This window comes from Raphanus sativus, chromosome 5 (genome assembly GCF_000801105.2).
Source record: "Raphanus sativus cultivar WK10039 chromosome 5, ASM80110v3, whole genome shotgun sequence".
NCBI classification, from domain to species: domain Eukaryota; kingdom Viridiplantae; phylum Streptophyta; class Magnoliopsida; order Brassicales; family Brassicaceae; genus Raphanus; species Raphanus sativus.
In genome coordinates this window covers 32,904,316-32,921,659 of record NC_079515.1, presented here as the reverse complement: position 1 = coordinate 32,921,659, position 17,344 = coordinate 32,904,316, and the positions used below count along the sequence as shown (strand labels likewise).

Genomic DNA, 17,344 nt, shown 5'->3' with positions numbered 1-17,344 from the left:
TATAGAAACACGTAACTCGCCGGAGACCGACGACATAAAAGAAATGTGTTTTGGCAAGACATGAATAGAGAGAGGGACCATAAGCACATGTAAGGTTTGGTCCCATTTGAATATATAATCAGTCTTTGTGTCTCTTTCATCACCGTTAACAAGTTTGCATTTAAGTCTTGAGAGTTTAGACAAGACATGAAATGATCAATATCGCCGTCTCTAGACAAAATCGTTATCAGAGATTTTATCTATCCAAGGGGGTCAATTTTTAAACTCAATTTAAGAGAGTAATTTTTTTTTGTCTTGGAGATTTTTGAAACTTTACAATTGGAATTTTGGTTTTAATTGTTGCCAAAATGAAACAAAAGATAATGATCAGTTAAATAACCCTTGGTTTGAAGAGTTTGGAAGGTGGTTATCAGGCTCAGCAGTATCACACAAGTTGAAATCCTGAAGGGTTCTTCGAACCGGACTGGAGAGACCAAATGGTGGAGTGGAGAGTTTGTCTTGGTTAAAATCATAGTGTTGCGGAACATGAGGTGCTGAAGAAGTGTGTACGTTTGGTGGAGCGAAATAGTGGTTATGATGATGAAACTCTTGAATGGGGGCTTGTATCGAAGTCTCCTCAGGTTCATATTCAAGCTCATTCTGTATAAAGATGAATTTGTAACAGCAAACACAAAAAGTTACTTTCAAATCATAACATACCAGTTTGAAGTTTGGATGTAAATAAATGAGATACTTGTTTCAAAAGGAAAGAACCTGCAAATAGGTAGTAATATCATCTGTGGTCACTCTTGTTCCTTCTTCTTCTTGTCTCACAATCCATTGGTGAAGCTTCTCCTACAAAACAAAGAAGAAATTCGAATTCAGTGGAACAGTACAAAATGTTTTCCAAAATCTCGTGTTAGTGTGACAAAAAAAAACACTACAATATCGTGATACGCAGCCACTAAAGGGGGGAACAAGATCACTGTGGGATTCATGATTCGGTGTTGTTCATATACCGTAAACTTAACTAGATACACTTTTAAATATCGAAGGCCACAACGTTTACGAAAAAAGACTTCAGAGATCAAAAAAAAAAAAACAGAGTTTTGTCTCACCAAAGATTGAATTTCAGCAATAACACATTCTATGAGTGATTACCTAGCTAAACATCTTAATATCTTATCAAAGGATTCTAAACTCGAGTTTAACAACAGGTAACAAAAGAAAAGCATTCAACACAGAGAGAGAAACAGACCAGGCCGCGACGTTCACCAGCGAGGAAAGAGACGCGTTGATGGTTCATAGCGTGAGTATAGAGCTGGGACAGCGAATTAGCAGCACCTCGAAACGCGCCGTACATTGATCGATCCACCTCATCGAGTCGTCGACTCGCATCAGACTTTCTCCTCTTCACCATTATTTATTAGAGAATCAAATCTCAGAGATTCTTTTGTAAAATTAGGGATTTGATTTTGATTTGAGGATATCGAAGACAGACAATAGGGTGGTCGTGTAAAGACGAGAGAATGATTGTTGGTGACGAGAGACTTGTGGCGTTTACTTCTGTTTATATTCTGCCACGTCGGTTTCATTCTACTTTTCGGGTCCCACATATGTTTTGGGCCCGCTGTTGATATTTTTGCTACGTGGATTATTTAACCATTTCTTTTATTGTTTAATGAAAATATTAACTAAAATAACAGATATTTAAGTATAACAGATAAACGTGAGACTTCTCACTTATAAGCTTTATATATTCCATGACCAGATTAAACCTATGAAACTGACAAGAATCTTCCAAGAAGCTGCATCAGCTAATAGTCAATGTAGAGAGGTCTTCAATTGTCTGATGTGGTTCCAGCTGAAGTCTACACTACAGTTGCCACTTTTGTGGTTTTGTCTATGAGACATGCTCTGTTTGTTTCTCTTTACGTTTGGATCCGACAGCATAACGAGGCCAATCTATGCCAAGTTGATCCCTTGTGATCTCGGAACCCTTACCAAGAAGATTAGAACACCCCTCAAGCGCCAAGCACTTGGATCCCTAGGCAAGAGTCGGTATGTCAATTTTTTTTCTTTCTTTTTTGCTCTCTCTCTCATGGCAAAGTTCATATCAGCAGAGGAGAGAACTGATGTAACGTTTGATGATTTTTCTGTTTCTACTTATCTACAATATCAGCAGAGGAGAGAACTGGTGGATCGACAATATAAGAACTAAGAAGACCCATGTGTTTTATTTTCGCTTCTCTCTGTCTTGTGTTTTCAAGAGAGACAAACCCATACATTTTCAAGTACTTTAAGGTGTTTTAAAAAATAAGTGTTGTACAGATAAACCATGTTACAAAAAAAAACCTAACTAAACCCAATAATAATAGTGAATACAATATAAAGCAGGTTTGTTTTGAAAAAAAACCAATATAAAGCAGGAAAATGCATGGGTGTGGTGTCTAGGCAGCGGTAAGAAGATCGTTCAAAGACATGAGACTCTCAATGTGATTGGGAAAACAATGAGATCTCAACTCGATTTCTCCAATCCCCTCGTAACGAACTTTTCTTACTCTATTTCTCTCCAGATCATAGTATATGGCATAAAATGGCCCGTCCGCAAACGTTGGTAAGTAAATCAACTCATCATCAACGGTCTCACCAGTTACATGTAAGAAAGAGAGCGTAAATCTTCCCTTCCATATTGACCGAGTAGTAATCGTTTTAAATGGCAGATATGAGTCTTTTCGCGACCATTTATGTTTCCCAGCATCCTCCAAAACCCATAATGAGATTCGTCTGCTAATCTTCCCCTGTGTCTTACAAAACCACACGGAAGTCTTTCTACACGCCAAGGCAGCTCTGGTATTTGGATTACTCCAAACTTCTAGGACCTCACGTCAAAGCTCACAATAGTGTCATCAGCCGCTAAATAGTACACAACTCCGCTGATGCATCTCCAAATTGCCTTGCAGAACTTAACATGGCTAGGGCTGTCTTGGATTAACGTTCTCCATGATTCTCGAGGTCCCAGTGTAAAAATCTGAGGGTTTTCACCTTTATTCCATAGTGACATGCACAACACTTTGTATTCATCACCGACGGGATCGTATCCCAAAAGGCTTATTAAGGGTTTCGAGACTTTAGGCTCAGGTAAGGTTACGTGTTGTTTCAAGGTTGGATTCCAATTATGACACTTTCAGAATTTCCAAAGGGGATCAAACCGTGGATAGATTGATGAGGAATATAATTCTTATTAGTTTGAATCCTAAGAGGTAGACCAGTTTCCTCTTTAGGAGGTATTTTTCAGCACGGGGATGAGGATGCGGCAAGGAGTAGAAAACACACTTTTCCTCTCCATTCTTGCAGAAAAGAAGAGAAGGTCTAGCCGAGGAGTGGACAGAGAAAGACTTGACGAAGCTGAGAGTGGTGGTCATAGTCGAATGGATGTTATTTTGGAATTGGTAGTACCGATTTTATTTTTAAGAAACCGTAGTATATGAATATAGTTCGTATATAAACCGATCAAACCTGAAGAAACCGTTTAATTAAAAACATTAGTATATTTATATATGAACTTATAATAAAACTAATAATTTATACATTATTTATTTTTGTTAATATGATATTCATGATAAAAACATTGAATCTAATAATTTGTCATTTTGTTCAAGTTAAAAAAGGTTTTTCTCATTTTCGTCAAATTAAACAAAACATACCTTTTATTTTACTGGTACTATTTGAGTTAAAATATACTTATATAATAACATTAGATGTTACTATGTTACTTTCTTTATTTTAATACTTAAATAAAAATAAATAAAACAGAAAATATCATATTTGAAAGTTAGAATAAGATATATATATATATATATATGTTTTAATAAGTCCGATTTCTAATCATATAATCTAAAATTTGCTATAAAAATAGATACAGTTATAGTTTTTTTAGTATAAAACCGAATAAACCGAAAATTGATAGTATATAAACCAGCTAGGAATACAATTTGATCTCGAGAACAAGTGAGTTACAAGAAATTATCAACTAGGAGTAGCTAAATGATATTTTCAAACATGGTAATAGTTCCAGAAAGAAAGATTAAGCATTCTTTTAAGAAATTTCAATTTATGTGTTTGATATTTTGTGTGTGTTATGTCTTTTTATGTATTATTATTGGGATATGAAGTCTAATATCCACGTCTACAAGTGTGTACATTTATGATTTAACAATTATGACTAAAGTAATAAATAAGAAAAATATAATTTTAGATGCGTTTTGTATAGACGGGTGGAATGGATGGCAAAAGGTGTTACGGGTGAGGACTATCTCGAGTACATGTTACTAAATTGACGAAGGTGATATAGACAGAATTGTTAATGTATATCTATAACATTATTCATTTCTGATCAATCTGTTTAAATAGAAAATGAAACACATACATGATGTGAATGATTCATATTTTGATTTGACTTTTCAATGTAATTTGATAGTATGATTTACAGAAATTGGGCAAAAAATTTAAATTGTAAAAATATATCGTAAGTATAAAAAACATATGTGTTTGAAAAGAAAAAAGTAGAAAGAAACATATGTAAACATAAGTCTGAAAGAAAATAAAAAGCTTAAACCCTTGGAAGAAAAACCATAAACCAAATGTGACCCATATGAAGAAAGTTTCTTTCTTTTTCATCAGTTTCGGTAAAGTTTAACATACAAATCGAAAACATAACTCTGAAAAAGAGAAAAAGCTTAAACCTTTTTATAGGGTTTGAGCTGATACGAACAAGGCCTTCAAGGTGTTGCTTTTCACCAAAACCAGAAAGAATTTCTAAGAGAGATGGGGAGAGTTCGGACTCTGCAACTAGCATGCCTCTGTCGTCGAGCATCTGATTAGCTGTCGTACGAACCAAGTAACTCTCCACTCCACCTCTGTGTGTCCGCCCGTCAAGCAGCGTCAACACTGCTAAATTTTTGATTTTATTTTGCAACTCAACGGTAGAAGTTTCGAAGGAATGTCGTTTTACATTCATTAAAAAATAAATAAATAAAATAAAAAAATATTTTGTATTATCTATCTATTGCATTTTTAACTTAAAAACATTAGTATATTTATATATGATTTTTATAATAAAACTAATAATATATACATTATTTATTTTTGTTAATATGATATTCATGATAAAAACATTGGATCTAATAATTTGTCATTTTGTTCAAGTTAAAAAAGGTTTTTCTTATTTTTCGTCAAATTAAACAAAACATACCTTTTATTTTACTGGTACTATTTGAGTTAAAATATACTTATATAATAACATTAGATGTTACTATGTTACTTTCTTTTATTTTAATACTTAAATGAAAATAAATAAAACAGAAAATATCATATTTGAAAGTTAGAATAAGAATATATATATATATATATATATATTTATGTTTTAATAAGTCCAATTTCTAATCATATAATCTAAAATTTGCTACAAAAACAGATACAGTTATAATTTTTTTTTGTATAAAACCGAATAAACCGAAAATTGATAGTATATAAACCAGCTAGGAGTACAATTTGATCTCGAGAACAAGTGAATTACAAGAAATTATCAACTAGGAGTAGCTAAATGATATTTTCAAACATGGTAATAGTTCGAGAAAGAAAGATTAAGCATTCTTTTAAGAAATTTCAATTTATGTGTTTGATATTTTGTGTGTGTTATGTCTTTTTAGGTATTATTATTGGGATATGAAGCCTAATATCCACGTCTACAAGTGTGTACATTTATGATTTAACAATTATGACTAAAGTAATAAATAAGAAAAATATAATTTTAGATGTGTTTTGTATAGACGGGTGGAATGGATGGCAAAAGGTGTTATGGGAGAGGAATATCTCGAGTACATGTTACTAAATTGACGAAGGTGATATAGTATTTCTATCCAAAAAGCATGTTTTTATTATTTAGACAGAATTGTTAATGTATATCTATAACATTATTCATTTATGATCAATCTGTTTAAATAGAAAATGAAACACATACATGATGTGAATGATTCATATTTTGATTTGACTTTACAATGTAATTTGATAGTATGATTTAGAGAAATTGGGCAAAAAAATTTAAATTGTAAAAATATATCGTAAGTATAAAAAAACATATGTGTTTGAAAATAAAAAAATTAGAAAGAAACATATATAAACATGGCTGGTTAGCTGTGATAAAGCACAATCTTCAACGGTTGTTCAGGATTGTGCTATCTCAATCTCATGTCATCGGCGAGGACCGTATCCCTCCTTAGATGTTGCAAGACGTTTGAAGAAGAAGAAGGTTTGGTGGTGGCTGTTGTTGAATTGTCCGACCCGAGGCAAAGAGGCAACTTCAAGAGATTACCCTCTAGTGTTCTGTTGGAGAAGCTGGGAGAAGGAAGCACCAAGGTGACTTGAGTGCAGCAATGCGAGATGCATTCCAGCTTGATTCGAAGCCTGAGTAAGAGTAGGTGTGTCTTGGTCCACAGCGGGTGGATCAAGAAAGAGTCGCATACTCTTTTTCAGTCTTTCCAGAACGACAGGACAGCTTGGGATCCTTAAGGTGGCGTTTTCCAAGTGGAGAAGGAATATGGTGAGAGAACAAGTTTCTTGAAGCGCTCTGGTAACCAGATGCTGATCCTCCAGCATGTGTCTTTCAGGGGTGTGATGTTGTTCTCTAGAGTGGATCGTGAAAATTCCCACGATGTGCTCATCCAAGGGTTCACCATAGCCCCAAGAAAGAACAAGTCACTTCTCACAACCATCTTGGACACTCGTTTTCGCCCACTGGATTCTTACCGCAACATTCAGGATGAGCTATTGGCGTATTTGGTGATGACTGCTGACGAGGAATCATCATCTAAGGTCTTGGTTGACAAGTGGATCAAGCTTTTTATCACCAACATACCAGCTTCTGTTGGAGCTGAGAGAGAATCTCGTGTCTTCTTCGTGAAGGAGGAGTAAGACTCTGCTTCTTAAGACTTTTCTCAGACTCTATGTTTCTCAGACTTATGTTTCTCGTATCTATGTTTTCCATATCTATGTTTCTATGTATGTTTTTGATGAAGATCATTTCGTAAACTTTAATGCCTCTTGAAACTAATATTTTCTCCACCAATGTTTTCTTGTGTTGCAATTTCTTGACCAAATGTTAAGTAAGCTTTACGAGTTAGCCTATAGGTTAACAAAACACCGTCATCAACCCAACAATAAGCCACGTCTAACGTAAGCTACATTATTATTAATCCATCGGTGCGTGGTATGTACCAAATTGAGTTTTTGGTTCAATTAGTATATCGATAAATTAATAATTTCTATAAATTAATAAAAATTATAGTTTTGTTGTAGTCCCAACATTATTAATTTCTAGAGGTTTAACTGTATATAATAATGTTATGTAAAACTCACAAGTAGAGCCAAAACAATCTTTGATGTCCTCCAAAGGATTCTTAATGTTTCTCGGACAAGTAAGTCCATTTGCTGACATTATAATCTTCAATTGTGTTTGCAAACAAACAAAAACTTGACAATTATATCTAAGGCCGTCACAACTATGCTATAAAATCAATTTGTTACATATTCAATTGTTTTATGTCTTAGACAAAACTCAAGACTGGTTTTTCTAGAGCTTGTCAACATCACAAACATTTGCGCGAGCCAGATGACCACTGACATAACAGTTTTATAGGCGTTTGTCTTTTATCTTTCTGGTTGGAACTTGGAAGATATAATCATAGCCTTACATTTTGTTGGAGATGTAATTATGCAGGAAATCCCTATTATCATGTCTAATCATATCAAATCCCATCATCACTAGTTCTATGAATAACAATCTTATTAACCAATTGTGATCCCTATAATCACGTTAGCTAATTACTGTAACTACTGTAATTAATTTTCTTCTCCACGGAAGTCTTTCTATACGCCAAGGCAGCTCTGGTATTTGGATTACTCCAAACTTCTCGGACCTCACGTCAAAGCTCACAATAGTGTCATCAGCCGCTAAATAGTACACAACTCCGTTGATGCATCTCCAAATTGCCTTGCAGAACTTAACATGGCTAGGGCTGTCTTGGACTAACGTTCTCCATGATTCTCGAGGTCCCGGTGTAAAAATCTGAGCGTTTTCACCTTTATTCCATATTGACATGCACAACACTTTGTATTCATCACCGATGGGATCGTATCCCAAAAGGCTTATCAAGGGTTACGTGTTGTTTCAAGGTTGGATTCCAAATTATGACACTTTCAGAATTTCCAAAGGGGATCAAACCGTTAAATTTTGTCTACTAATTTTCTCATCAAATTAAATAGATTTTATTTTTATTTTTACACCAACAGGATTATGTCTAGAAATATTTTGCCGGCCTTGTCCAAATGGAAAGACATGGACATGACGATAAATGCGGGTCGTTGAGAGTACTAAATGCTATTCGAAAGGGGGATGTGTATATATGCCCCGGTGTTTCATTTTTTTGTTATACTGTATTTATCAATTTATGTATATTATTTTAACTTCCCCCTATTAGCAATATGAAAAATACACATGTTTACATAATAACTTCAAGCAAAAAATGAATTAAATTAAATTATACATCTTATATATTTTTCTTAACTTTGTTATTAATCTAGAGACTAGATAAAGTAGTACGTAGATGTGACTGAGAATTTTGGGGTTTGTAAAGCCAAATAGTTGGAAGCGATTGCGTACGTAGAAGTAGAACACGCTGATCAGAATACATGAAAACAGAACTAGGATCGGTCGATTATCATTTCTAATTTGTTAATATACACATAAATTTTCTTCTAAGAAATGATAAGTTTAGATAATTGTGTAGTTTGATTAAAAATAGATAATTGTGTAGTCATATCACTGCAATAACTAACGTAATGAATGCTGCTGCTGACCCATTCTATTTCTTCTCTCCTTTGTTCCTCTTTAATTCTCTTAGGTCTTAACTGTTGAAGATAATAGAGAGAAGAAGAGGAAGAAGGAGGAAGAGTAATTTTGACCCAAAAAAAGGAAGAAGAGTAATCAAGATTTCGAGAGACATATTCAAGTTTCTTCTCATTTTTAAATATGGTATTATTTTCTTCACGGTATGCAATGAAGCGAGATGTTGTCATCATTGTGATTATCTTTACAATCTTGGTTTTAATCATTTTGTCGCGTTCAAGTTCGATTCAAGCTGGAAAATTCATCACTTCAGCAAGAAAGCAGAATTTAAGCGTTGTCCGAGTCAAGAATCATCATGAGTTTGTGATCACGGAGATGTCAACGTTTAATAAATTCAGAGGAAGATCATCTAAAGTTCGGAGAAAGATAGACGGCAACGAAGAAGAAGAAGAAGAGAAGCGGATCATCCCGGCAGGTCCAAACCCCCTGCACAACAGGTAGGTTAATCAGTTAATGAGAGATGCAAAACATACTTCGACTTCATAATTAGTCCATTAAATATTTATATATATTAGTTTTGATTTTGAGCTTAATATTTGTTTTCAAGTAACATATTTTCTGCTAGAGTTTCATTCCTCTCGCTGGATTGATATTGTATCGAGAAACTTTTTAGGTTGGGCTGGAAAAACTAATATATGTGTGATGACAAAAAAAAAAAAAAACTAATATATGTGACTGTCAGGTAGCGTATTGGTGTTTAAAACCTCAAATGTCTATTATTGTATGAAATGTAAATATAGTTGCTCGGCCGATAAGTAAAAAGTCTTCAAGATCCCGAGTTCGAATAACAAATGCAGAAATTAATTAACCTGCCTTCGATTCCACCGAAAATAATCATGGATACAAGGTTCAGAAGTTTTTGTTGACCAACAAAGTTGTCAAATAGATTAACTCAGACCCTGTTTTATTGGGATGTATAAATTTTATTCCTGAGTTCTACAAAGCTAGTTCAATAAAAGTTGGACTTTAAACTTTTTTCATGATTGGAATTCAACGAATATCAATATCAGTTTTATAATAAAGTAGCATACAGAAGGATGCATTTATTTATTTTCTGATAGGTGGTAGGCGTTCATTAATATATATCTCCATCACTTTCAAAGCAATTCATAAAAAGATACAGTGGTACATAAGTAAACTTTTTTAATTATAGACTTACCTCCACAAAATGGTTTCTCTAGACTTAAACCCCACACTGGCGTATGTGTTCACCTTTGACCAGCCGCCCCATCTGTTTCAGTCTTCCAGTTTATATTATAGGTTTCTTCTTCTACTTAAACTGACATTAATCATATTTTCAACCATCTGATTTCAGAGTTAAAGAAAACACCATCTGATTTCAAAGTTCTAACCATTACCATGTAATACTAACTAACTCAAACAGGTCGAATTTATATACCTCGCACGTATTTTCTCATAACAAAGCTACATACATGTTTCTGTTCTTTCCTCTCTGTTAATTCATTTTTGAACTTCTAACACAACAAAGACCACTTTGGATCGTTGTGGTGACAAACACAATCAACATTGGCACGAGGAAATTTCGTCCTACCTTCAAGACAAGATTAAAAGACCACTTTGGATAGTTGACTTAGGAATAGACTTTGAAATTTTGTTCATGTAAACGTGGGTCAGTGCTATGAGCTAGAAATTAAACAAAATAAATACTAAAAAGATATACTTCTTTTGTCGATAACAAGAAAAAATGACGTAATTAGATGTATGCTTCCAATCAAAACTGGAGTAGATTTGATTTATAAGTATTTTAAAAACATATCGATGCGTTATGCTTGACCAAATATATGCATCTTTTTTAACATCTGCATTAGATTAGATACGATAGCCTTTGTTTCATAATCGCTTTAACGAAAGTTAGGCCAAACAAATCGATAAAGTTTATCACAATATCTATGAAAGTATAATAACATTTTCAAGACTCCAATAAGTCAAATCTTATTGTCTTGGTGTGCACTGTAAAGTACAGAAACTCCTGTCTGTTTCAGACGCAGCAGAAGCAAACATACAACTTGCATTTTCATCCGTCGATCTGAAAACCAAAATTCTCACGTTAGCGAGCACTAACGTTAGCGTGGACCGTAACGTAGGCGATAGCAACTCTAGAAGCAAAACTCATTACTTTAAGTGGAAGCTCACTTTTCACCACCCTGCCGTCGCTCCTTACGTCATTATGGTGACGCCATTGTTCTCTTCTTTCCACACGTGGCCTTGAAGCACCTTCCTAGTATCTACCCTGAAATTGCTTGTCATTAGTAAATGTTTATTAATCTTATCTCTTACTTAATTATCTTTCTATATAACTTTTTTTTTAAAAGATTCGTACATAAATATATTCATATAAATTGTTCAAAAAAAAATATATACATTCATATAAATAAATGACCATTCATCCCTTTGTCTCCCCTTCTTCACTTGCTCTACTATGCTCTAAGATCTCTCTCTCTTTCTTTTTCAATATTTTTTCTTCTGTATTTGAAAAAAAAGAAGAAAAATGAATATTTCTCAAAACCCTAGCCCTAATTTCCCGTTCTTTTCCGATGAAAACTTTATTAATCCTTTCATGGATAATTTCGATTTCACCGATTTGATTTTCGATGCTGGTGAAGGAGGCAACAGTGGATTCATCCAGGAGGAAACTTCATCTCCGATAAGCATCGTTTCGTCGGAGACATTTACCGGCGAAAGCGGTGGATCCGGCAGCGGAATAACAACGACGTTAAGTAAAAGGGAATCTAGGTGAGTATTAGTTATAGTTGCTGGCTAGATTCTTCTTAGCCAAAACTTTATATTAATTATATTGAAAATAATGATTTATTTTTGGATAGTTTCGATTGCAAAAGTAGAGGAAGTAAAGACGGTGAGACGAAGGAGACGGGTCGTAGAGTTGCATTTAGAACGAGATCAAAGATTGATGTGATGGACGATGGTTATAAATGGAGGAAGTATGGGAAGAAATCTGTGAAGAACAACACAAACAAGAGGTAATATAATCAATTGATTAAAACGTTGAATAACCCATTTCATTTTATTTATTGATTGATAATATCTTAAGTAGTTGTTTATTAAAAAGTTATCATACGGTTGCTTGGGCATTTTCTATCATCATCTTGTAATTCTATTGGTATACTAGAATATATTCCACTAATTATATAACTAGATCATATAGTGATCTGAATACTGTTTAATGGTCCCGTATTAGTACCAACCCACTAGTATATATTAGAATACATATATCACATGCATCCTCGTGTATGTTTTTTGTTTTGATTATATATATTCATAACTTTCTGATTGAGTAGAGGACTAATCCATAGCTGACAATCATTCATCATATATCTCTTATTTCGACTCATAGAAGAAACAAAACAATCGCTCACATGTGTCTTGAAAACACATTTTAGAGATCAGTCTCGGCTATAGAGTTTATTATCGGTGGGAAATTTATTAAAGTAAATAAAACTAATGAAGGTGGACTTATATATGTATGGTAGGAATTACTACAAATGCTCAAATGAAGGTTGCACGGTGAAGAAGAGAGTAGAGAGAGATGGTGAAGATGCAGCTTATGTGATTACAACCTATGAAGGAGTGCATAACCACGAGAGTCCGTCACATGTCTATTACAGTGACATGGTTTTGTCACATGATCATGACAATTGGAACCAACACTCTCTTCTTCAAGCTATCCAACAAATATCTCCTCCATATTGAGATTATATATTAGATACCTACCATCATCATAATCTCAATGTATTATTGCCTTGTGTAATAATAAAAAAGAAATTAGTTATTTCTGCTTATAACTGTATTGATAATGTAAATGGTCATGAAACCTTTTGTAGTTTATCTAGATATTAAAATATCAATGTATATATAATTCACTATATGCAGTGTTGTGCTTAGTTATATAAAATGTATCGAATGTTTCTTTTTCCCTGGATGTTATTAACTAATACAAATCAGACCAAGTACATATATATGTGTGTTTAGTATCATGTGAGAAGTTAGAATTAAGTTGTCTCTTCTTGTAATGAGAGTGAAAGAAGAAACCACTTGTGTGGGTACACGATATTAAATTCGATCATCACTAGAGTTTTCATGTTCTATTATGTATCTTTGAAATGTCCAAAAAAAACTAAGGCATATATAGTTGTATACTTGTATACAATGAAAAAGCCCATCTCCAAGTCAGCGGTAGCTTTTCCGGTTAACAAAAAAATATTACTATCCCGGTTAAGTTGAATCCGGTTTATAGCGGGTTTAGATTGATCGGTTTGATTTATGATCCGTTTTTTGGGCATAAAACAGCTAAACGCAGGAAGGGAAGTCGTTTCGTTAGTTCTTCCGCCCAAATCTGAAACACTGCCTTTTAGTAATTACGAAGGGAGAATCTCTGATCTCGATCCAGATTCATTCGTGGAGGAAGACGAAGGAACGAACGAACCCTACTTCATTGGATCACGGTGGGAGAGAAGATCTGTGTAAACAAATTTGGATTCCGTTTGTCGTAATCGCAGATCCCCCACGCTGCTTTCTCTCGATCGATATCGGTAACCTCCTCTGGTATTGATTTATCTAGCGAGGAAGGTGTGAAAAGAATCAGCATCCAGATTGATTGTTCTTGGTGTGTGCTATGAGTGTTGGTGTATAAGCAAAAATAATTAAAAAAAAATGAAGTTTTGGAGGGAACGTGAAAGGGAGAGCAAAGAGCAGATCTTAGCTCCATTATGTGGCCAAGTTCGAGTCTTGGTCGTTGGTGATTCAGGTAAATAGATTTAGGATGTTTCAGATTGATCTGATCATTGTGGTTAGGAGTAATGGTCATTAGAGAGTGTTACTTAACGTGTTTGATGAGTCATGGGCTCATGTTAATTACTGATACTCTGCATCATTTGAGTTGATTGAATCTCAATTTTTCTTTGGGTTAAGGTGTTGGAAAAACATCACTTGTACACCTGATTAACAAAGGTTCTTCTAATCATCGCCCATCTCAAACGATTGGATGCACTGTTGGTGTCAAGGTAACTTTAATCCGTCTCTCATATTTTGCTTTAGGGAGCTCAAGTTTTGTTTTTTTTTTCTTCTCATACTATCCTGTTGTGTAGCATATAACTTACGGGAGTCCAGCTAGTTCTTCGAGTAGCATTCAAGGGGACGCAGAGAGAGATTTCTTTGTTGAGCTCTGGGATGTTTCAGGGCATGAGAGATACAAAGATTGCCGCTCTCTCTTCTACTCACAAATCAATGGTCTCTCCTAAGTCCGTCCAACTTATGTATTTTTCATCTTTATTGTGTCTTGAAGCAATTTCTTGAAGCGAGTAAATTACTTATTTGCAGGAGTCATATTTGTTCATGATCTCTCTCAGAGAAGAACAAAAACAAGCCTGCAGAAATGGGCCTCTGAGGTTGCAGCCACTGGAACTTTCTCAGCTCCTCTTCCCTCTGGAGGTCCTGGTGGTCTTCCTGTTCCCTTCATCGTTGTTGGAAACAAAGCAGATATTGCTGCGAAAGAAGGTACAAAAGGAAGCAGTGGGAACCTTGTCGATGCAGCTCGTCATTGGGTTGAGAAGCAAGGTCTGCTTTCCTCAAGTGAAGAACTTCCTCTCTTTGAAAGCTTTCCTGGTAATGGCGGTCTCATAGCGGTGAGTAACCATCTGTAGACTAAATCACTAGTGTTTTGCCTTTTTTTTTAACTTATATGATCTGGTGCGTGGGTTTTGGCACAGGCCGCTAAAGAAACCAGATACGATAAGGAAGCTTTCAACAAGTTTTTCAGGATGGTTAGTGTCATTAAACACACACCTTTCTTTGTGGTTTTACATTTTTCTAAACTGATAAAACCATTTTTTTTGTGTGGTGTTTTTAACAGTTGATAAGAAGAAGATACTTCTCAGACGAACAACCAGCAGCTTCACCGTGGTCTATTTCGCCGCATCGAACCTCATCATCCCAACGTTTAGACGACGAGATCACAAGCGACGATGACCAATTCTACAAGCGAACAAGGTAACCACAACAACGCTAAAAAAGGCAAAGATCTTTGAAAAAAAAAGTTGCGTTTGAATGTTTTAACGGTTGGTTGGTTACAGTTTTCATGGAGATCCTTACAAGTACAACAACAACAACAACACGTTACCGCCACTTCCAGCACAACGCAACCTAACACCGCCTCCTACGCTGTATCCGCAGCAGCCGGTTTCCACTCCTGATAACTACGCTATACCGAGATTTTCACTTTCTAGTGTACAAGAGACAAGCAACAATGGCAGTGGTAGATCTAAGCGAATGGATATTAACGTTTGAAAAATCGAAATCATCTCTTTTATCGCTTGCAAGAAAACTTAATGAAGCTCTGTGTTACTTTTTGGTATCTATTATTCGTTTTTTGATTGTTCCTTCCAAATGGTTTCTTTGTCTTTCGGGTTGTAAAAGTGGTAAAGTGAATATGCGTGTAACCGAAACCCTCTTTTGATTGTTCTTAGTAGCAAATTATGTGACAGTTTTATCTTTCGGTTATCATGTATTATTGTCTGAAACAGACTAAGAAAAGCTGTGACTGAATTTGTAATATTGTTTGTTGATAAATAATTGTTCAAAAAAAAAAAAATTGTTGATAAATAATTAAATGTAAGTTGGATTTACAGTCTGTTTTTGTTTATTTATTATTTACAAAGAAAATGTTTGATTAATTCACAGCTTTTTTGGTAAATATAAAAAGGAAAATTCACTCGTACATTTTAACAGAGATAGATAGAGTAGTCAGTAGAGAGAGAGAACTACAAGAGAGTTACGGACAAGCTGTTCCTAACACCACCGAGGGTCACGACTCGCGAGGAAAAAACAGCAAAGGTATGTCACTGTGTGCCCTAAGAATTACACTTTTAATTGAATCTTCTTCTCTTAGAGCCTTCTGGGTTGCCAAAATCAGCTGAAAAACCCCTAATTTATGTCTCTATTTACGTGTGCAAAAACCCTAAACCCTTGGAATTGACTTATTAAATCTCTTGTTCTGTATCATTAGCTCGTTCTCGGTTTATTCGATTTCGTTCTTTTTATTGTTTTCAGTTTTTCGGAATTGTTCATATTGAAAAAATTGAATTTTTGAATTGTTCAGATTATAAAGTGAAAAACTTTTCTTTAGCTTGTGTTCTTGACTCGTTTCTGTGATGTATTTTGAAGTCTTTTTCACAAGAAAAAAATGGTGGAAGTGTGGTGGCCACTGTTGGCAGCAGCAGTCCCTGCGCTAATCGGAGGCCAAGCGTTGAGGATAAAGAAGAGGCGCGGGGAAGAAGAGAGGATCAAGAGTGCTCGAGGAAGAGAGAAGAGCTCTGATGACATCTTTGTCTGCGAGAGAGTCTGCACTTCAAAAAGAATGCTGAAAAAAGTAGGAGCTTTCTCCAAAGATCCCATTCCAGACACTTGTGTTACCGTCTGCGGCGTGTCTGAGCTCGACGCTTGCTCCGATGCTTGTGCTCGAACCGTCTGCGTTAACCAGCATCAAGTTGCTAACTGGAATGACATTTGTCTTAGGAGGTGTCAGAGTGAGTGTCTCAAGCTCTCTTCTTCTTCTTCTTCTCGCTCTTCTTGATATGTTTTAAGAGTTTTAAATCTCCCTTTTGTGTTGTTTTAAGTTTGAGTCTGAACGCTTATGATTGGTTCCTTTTGAATCTGAAATATTTTTGTAAGTTGAATAACAAACATTATAAGCAAATCTTTGGTGGATTTTACATTTACATTTCATCGTGTGAGTTTTGTTTGGTAACTTTCTCAGCTGTTTTGTGAACTACTTCTCCTACAACGCCTCCTGCTAGTTTTGCTGATTCTTCAATTGCTTCTTTGCTTACTTCAAGGCTCCTTGTCGCCGCCTCTTTCACTCTCTCTCCTTTATCCTCTCCTTCTTTCTCACTGTTGCTTCTGAAACTGTCACAACACATGAGATTAAAATATTGGATTGTGGAGAAAAAGTAAAGATCAAAGTGTATGTATGAATTGCTTGTTTGTTTACTCTAGATTTGGAGGGTAAAGCGTCATTTGGATCTTCTGCATTGCTCCTCGAATCAATTCCCAAGAACTCGGAGGAAATTTCTTGCCAAAGATCCCATATATGATCTTCACAAGTGATGGATTCTCTTCTTTCTTGGCCATACCATCATTTTCTGGTTCTTCTGCAGCTACCGGTAAAAGACCTCCAGAGATCAGGAAGATGATGATGAAGAAGAAGAAGAAGCTGAATCTGATTCTTCTTGATTCATTCATGACTAGATATTTAATTAGTTAAGACAGCTTCAGAGAAATCAAGAAAAGGGACCAAAAGGAAATTGATAGAAGAGAAGAAAGTTGACACCATGACACCATGTTTCTCGCATCAATAGAAGCAGATCA

At 35.1% G+C, this 17,344-nt stretch overlaps 6 protein-coding genes across 6 annotated transcripts; 4 read left to right on the top strand and 2 right to left on the bottom strand.

The window, feature by feature from the left end:
* Window positions 1–201: 201 nt before the first annotated feature.
* Window positions 202–1,505, bottom strand: LOC108859777 (uncharacterized). Its single transcript, XM_018633685.2, has 3 exons — window positions 1,238–1,505; window positions 754–834; window positions 202–639 (listed from the first exon to the last, which is right to left on the bottom strand). Exons 1-3 carry the CDS (start codon window positions 1,397–1,399, stop codon window positions 367–369), a joined length of 516 nt encoding a protein of 171 aa, XP_018489187.1. The 5' UTR covers window positions 1,400–1,505; the 3' UTR covers window positions 202–366.
* Window positions 1,506–8,904: 7,399 nt separating this feature from the next.
* Window positions 8,905–9,584, top strand: LOC108860201 (CLAVATA3/ESR (CLE)-related protein 21). The gene has a single exon (XM_018634104.2). The coding sequence runs from the start codon at window positions 9,068–9,070 to the stop codon at window positions 9,383–9,385; it is 318 nt and encodes a 105-aa protein (XP_018489606.1). The 5' UTR covers window positions 8,905–9,067; the 3' UTR covers window positions 9,386–9,584.
* Window positions 9,585–11,353: 1,769 nt separating this feature from the next.
* LOC108863581 (probable WRKY transcription factor 51) lies at window positions 11,354–12,894 on the top strand. Its single transcript, XM_018638047.2, has 3 exons — window positions 11,354–11,698; window positions 11,788–11,943; window positions 12,454–12,894. Exons 1-3 carry the CDS (start codon window positions 11,454–11,456, stop codon window positions 12,671–12,673), a joined length of 621 nt encoding a protein of 206 aa, XP_018493549.1. The 5' UTR covers window positions 11,354–11,453; the 3' UTR covers window positions 12,674–12,894.
* A 383-nt stretch (window positions 12,895–13,277) lies between these two features.
* On the top strand, window positions 13,278–15,472 carry LOC108863580 (small GTPase LIP1). The gene is made up of 7 exons (XM_018638046.2): window positions 13,278–13,727; window positions 13,892–13,983; window positions 14,068–14,209; window positions 14,300–14,604; window positions 14,689–14,742; window positions 14,832–14,968; window positions 15,052–15,472. Exons 1-7 carry the CDS (start codon window positions 13,634–13,636, stop codon window positions 15,263–15,265), a joined length of 1,038 nt encoding a protein of 345 aa, XP_018493548.2. The 5' UTR covers window positions 13,278–13,633; the 3' UTR covers window positions 15,266–15,472.
* A 210-nt stretch (window positions 15,473–15,682) lies between these two features.
* LOC108862106 (uncharacterized protein At5g64816) lies at window positions 15,683–16,695 on the top strand. Its single transcript, XM_018636139.2, has 2 exons — window positions 15,683–15,811; window positions 16,142–16,695. The coding sequence occupies exon 2, from the start codon at window positions 16,161–16,163 to the stop codon at window positions 16,548–16,550; it is 390 nt and encodes a 129-aa protein (XP_018491641.1). The 5' UTR covers window positions 15,683–15,811; window positions 16,142–16,160; the 3' UTR covers window positions 16,551–16,695.
* Window positions 16,615–17,273, bottom strand: LOC108862105 (uncharacterized). The gene is made up of 2 exons (XM_018636138.2): window positions 16,968–17,273; window positions 16,615–16,882 (listed from the first exon to the last, which is right to left on the bottom strand). The coding sequence occupies exons 1-2, from the start codon at window positions 17,216–17,218 to the stop codon at window positions 16,693–16,695; spliced, it is 441 nt and encodes a 146-aa protein (XP_018491640.2). The 5' UTR covers window positions 17,219–17,273; the 3' UTR covers window positions 16,615–16,692.
* Between the last annotated feature and the right edge of the window lie 71 nt (window positions 17,274–17,344).

Coding starts and splice junctions, on each gene's coding strand:
- LOC108863581 (XM_018638047.2), top strand. CDS start 11,454: ATGAATATTTCTCAAAACCCTAGCCCTAATTTCCCGTTCTTTTCCGAT. Junction 11,699..11,787: donor TTAAGTAAAAGGGAATCTAG/GTGAGTATTAGT, acceptor ATTTTTGGATAG/TTTCGATTGCAAAAGTAGAG. Junction 11,944..12,453: donor AAGAACAACACAAACAAGAG/GTAATATAATCA, acceptor TATGTATGGTAG/GAATTACTACAAATGCTCAA.
- LOC108863580 (XM_018638046.2), top strand. CDS start 13,634: ATGAAGTTTTGGAGGGAACGTGAAAGGGAGAGCAAAGAGCAGATCTTA. Junction 14,605..14,688: donor GTAATGGCGGTCTCATAGCG/GTGAGTAACCAT, acceptor GTTTTGGCACAG/GCCGCTAAAGAAACCAGATA. Junction 14,743..14,831: donor TCAACAAGTTTTTCAGGATG/GTTAGTGTCATT, acceptor TGTTTTTAACAG/TTGATAAGAAGAAGATACTT.
- LOC108862106 (XM_018636139.2), top strand. CDS start 16,161: ATGGTGGAAGTGTGGTGGCCACTGTTGGCAGCAGCAGTCCCTGCGCTA.
- LOC108860201 (XM_018634104.2), top strand. CDS start 9,068: ATGGTATTATTTTCTTCACGGTATGCAATGAAGCGAGATGTTGTCATC.
- LOC108862105 (XM_018636138.2), bottom strand. CDS start 17,218: ATGAATGAATCAAGAAGAATCAGATTCAGCTTCTTCTTCTTCTTCATC. Junction 16,883..16,967: donor CTTTACCCTCCAAATCTAGA/GTAAACAAACAA, acceptor GTGTTGTGACAG/TTTCAGAAGCAACAGTGAGA.
- LOC108859777 (XM_018633685.2), bottom strand. CDS start 1,399: ATGGTGAAGAGGAGAAAGTCTGATGCGAGTCGACGACTCGATGAGGTG. Junction 835..1,237: donor CTGGTGAACGTCGCGGCCTG/GTCTGTTTCTCT, acceptor TTTGTTTTGTAG/GAGAAGCTTCACCAATGGAT. Junction 640..753: donor ATATTACTACCTATTTGCAG/GTTCTTTCCTTT, acceptor ATCTTTATACAG/AATGAGCTTGAATATGAACC.